This window comes from Microtus ochrogaster, unplaced genomic scaffold (assembly GCF_000317375.1).
Source record: "Microtus ochrogaster isolate Prairie Vole_2 unplaced genomic scaffold, MicOch1.0 UNK41, whole genome shotgun sequence".
Lineage (NCBI taxonomy): Eukaryota > Metazoa > Chordata > Mammalia > Rodentia > Cricetidae > Microtus > Microtus ochrogaster.
The window spans coordinates 149608-153376 of NW_004949139.1; the positions used below are offsets into that span (position 1 = coordinate 149608).

The following is a 3769-nucleotide window of genomic DNA, read 5'->3' on the forward strand; positions in this document are numbered from 1 at the left end:
CATCAAGCGCTCATTGTTTGTTCTTTTCCAGCAAGGGCTCCTCTACTTCCTACTCCCTGCTATTGCGTGGCTTCAAACAGGGGTCTCTGCTTTCTTACTCAGTGTAATAAAATCTAATACACATAGAGTTGGAAATTTTCCTAATCATTTCATCTGGTTCTTATTTAGAGTGTTAAACACCCAGTAAGTGGGAAAAGCATTGTTTTATGAGAGCGACTTATTTTATCCAAATTGGTCAAAAATGACAGAAAATTCCATTTATATGCTTGAGAGACCAGTCCTAGAAGCCTCCAAATCTTACATCTTCCTCTGCTTCTGTATCTACAGTGGTGCAAGTGGTGCATGTCTTGTTGTGTGTGCATGAAAATACAAATAGCATGTATTTATATCCATACATTTCATTATTCATTATCACTCCTGATGCATTTGTTAACATATTAGTGTATGTCTCACAGTTCACTGGCAGTTCCATCACCATGTGGTGTCAGAGACTTGTTCTGGGAAAGGCTAGAAGATTAAAAATACATGTAATTAGATGTCACGTGATGTCAAAGGCACAGCTTGCTGGCTCCAGTTCACTTAAATTATTCTAAACACTATAAGCTGGCTAACATTTACATACATGGCAGTGTTATTTGAAAACTTCCATATATTCTTCCTACAAACCACAAACTAACCAGCCAGTGGTGGTGCACACCTTTAATCCCAGAATTTAGGAGGTAGAAGCAGGCAGATCTCTGTGAGTTCAAGGCCAGCCTGGTCTACATAACTAGTTCCAGAATAGCAAATACTGTTACACAGAGAAACCCTGTTTCAAAAATTAAAAAAGAAAAAGAAAGACAGACACACTCACACACACAGAGAGAGCGAGAGAGACAGAGAGAGAAAGAAAAAAAGATAGAGAAAAACACAAACTGATACAACTCATTGAATATGGAGAAGTCAAGTTGGTATCTACATGCACCCCAACATGCTAGTGTCTTTGGTGCCAGAAGGTACTCTGCAGATAAACAAAGGAGAAATGTAAACATCAACTCAGTCACAAATCCTTTGATCTACAATGGTGTCCTGCCTGTAAAATATGTTGGGGCAGTGATAACACAAAGCTTGTGAGAGTAACCAACCAATATCTTATTTGACTAAAAGTTCCTTCCATGAGATGGAAGCCATACCTGAAACTGCTTGGGTGACTAAGAACCTGAGACTAGGTAGCCCAGGGACCTAGGGTGAAACCAAATACAACTGTTCTACTAAAGAATGTAGCAATTCAATGACTCCTCACGATATTCTGCTATATTCATAGGTCAGTGCCTTGCTCATTCAACATCAGAAACGTTTCTTTTGCAGTGGATGGGAACAAATATAGAGACACAGCCAGTCTATATGCAGAAAGTGAGACACCTTGAAACATTCATCCCTAAATGGGATGTCTCCATCAAATCCCTCTCCACAGGGCTTAGGGAATCTCGTGGAAGAGGAGACAGAAACAGTGTAAGAGCCAGACAAGAAGGAAGACCCCAAGCAATCAAGGACCTCTAGATCAACAGGATTGATGCACATATGAACTCACAGGAACTGAGGCAGCATGCACAAGACCTGCAGGGGTCTGCACCAGTGCATCCTACAGCCGAAAGCAAAAGTGGATGCTTCCATCCCTAAGCCTCAAATGATAACCACTTTTAAATGAAAATCTAGTTTTCTTCAAAGGAGACTCGCCAGGGAAACAAACTACTCCGAGGGTAGGCTGCAGGCGCAGCAGTATCCGGTCAACAGGACATGAGCTCAGTGGTGTCTTCATGCCCAGCAGTATCCGGTCAACAGGACATGAGCTCAGTGGTGTCTTTGGAAGTTCCTTGTCTCATACTGTTGTTCTCTCATGTTACTCTACAGGGCCTTTAGCTGTAGATTATGACTTCAAGTTTAGTGTTTTTATGGGATTCCTGAGTGTGCAAATGAGTGTATATCTACATCTAAATCTATTTCTTGTGCCTTTTCTTGGGTTCTCTTCTGTTTTCTCTTCCTTTTGCCTTATTCTGGTGTGCTAATTTTTGTTGTATCTTATTGCTATTCCTTAGAAGTCTGTTTGTTTCTAGTGACAGACAGAGTTTGAATCTGGATGGGAGGATGTGGGAAGGAACAGAGAGGAACAGCTATCAGGGTAGGAAGAGGGTATATTTGGGAGGTACACCATAAACAAGATATATTACATTAGAAAAATCTATTTTCAAAAAAAGGCAAAAAATTTTCATGTTTACAATGAAAATATTTTCTTAAGATTTCTTATTTATGTGTTTGTGTGAAGTTTCTATAGAGGACATAAGAGTGGGTGGAATCTGCTGATGCTAGAGTTGTAGGTGAGGGAGGGCTACCCAACATGCATGCTGAACACAGGTCCTGTGAAAGAACAGCAAGTACTCTAAAACACGAGCCATCTCCCTGGCCCCTCTTATGAATATCTTAAACCTGTGAAATCCTTAAATTCAGTTCCTTATGACTTAACCATACTGAGAAAGCATTTGATGAATGAATCTAAATTCAGCTGCAAATTCTAGACACAATTCCTCCTTTATTGTGTAAATCTTTCCTCGGGTCTGTTTGTTGGCTGTTTACCTTCTTTCCTGCTTTCACACAAGGAATCTAACGGCACAAGTCAGGGGTGTCAAACAAAGTGAAGATGGGAGTATGAGTTTGGAGATACACAGCGCCATCCCTCTGGAGAGAGGTTCCTTGGTAGGGTCTATTGAGTCTGTTCCCTTTGCTGAAGGCTCCTCTGTAGCCTTCCAAGTTCTATATTCTGGTTTTAAATGGAGTTCTCTCTTCCCTTGACTAACAAAGGGAACAAAATTCAGGAGCTAGAAAACACCCTCTATGGTTTATTTTTCCTTTCTCAACCTCAAGTCTAAAGATAAAGACTCTTCCATAACAGAAATTTCCATAATAGGAATTTAGGAACAACATTCAGGAAACTGGATTCCCAAGGATTTTTCTGAGAGTAAATGTCTGAATCTAAATTTTACCATGTTTATGAATTCATGTTGGTATAATATATAGATACTGTATGTAATTTATATTTCACAATATATTCGTGAGTCTACCCCAGGATACTGAATTCAATTCTTTTTTCCCCTTTGAGACAGCATTTCTCTGTAGCTTTGGTGCCTGTCCTGGCACTTGCTTTGTAGACCAGGCTGGTCTCAAACTCACAGAGGTTCACCTGCCTCTGCCTCTGCTGGGATTAAAACCGTGTGCCACTACTGCCTGGCCTAAATTCAATTCTTAATTGATAGTTCTAAAAAAACAAATCAAAAGAAGCATAGTGTCTCCCAGAAATGTGAAAAGCTACCCCCATGAAGTCTCACCAACAGTTAGACAGTTCAGGCTGTCTAAACATGGCCTGAACAAGGATGACACCAACAGACATGCTAACTAGAAGAGGAAAGCCTACGGAACTTCAACCCTAGACAAACTACAGGCAACTACGGAATGCTGAAAGTGGGAGAAACAATCTTCCCCAGGACAGAGCACACCAACTAGTTATCCAATACCAAGAGTTCGGCTCCAAAAACATACGTTCAGGTAACAATGTACAGACAGAGCCGCTTGTGCTGATGCATTTATGAATATATAAGTAACTTAGTGCTCATTTTGTCTTCTTTATTCATGAGGCAGCATTTGTTATGAAAAGTCAATGTGAGAAGACATGAGAATGAAAAAGAGCCCTGTTATCCCATGAATGTTCCCGAGAGAGAATATCTCACATGTTAATATC

General features: G+C 40.4%; 1 protein-coding gene across 1 annotated transcript in view; it reads right to left on the minus strand.

Moving 5' to 3' along the window:
• Nucleotides 1-3769, minus strand: part of LOC101985499 (phosphatidylinositol 3,4,5-trisphosphate 3-phosphatase TPTE2-like) — a gene marked incomplete at its 3' end in the record, with an annotated part of 99014 nt that overhangs the window by 64137 nt on the left and 31108 nt on the right. The window contains exon 10 of the mRNA XM_013354337.1: nucleotides 454-507. Within this exon, the coding sequence (XP_013209791.1) occupies nucleotides 454-507 (54 nt within the window). The remainder of the gene's footprint in view (nucleotides 1-453; nucleotides 508-3769) is intronic.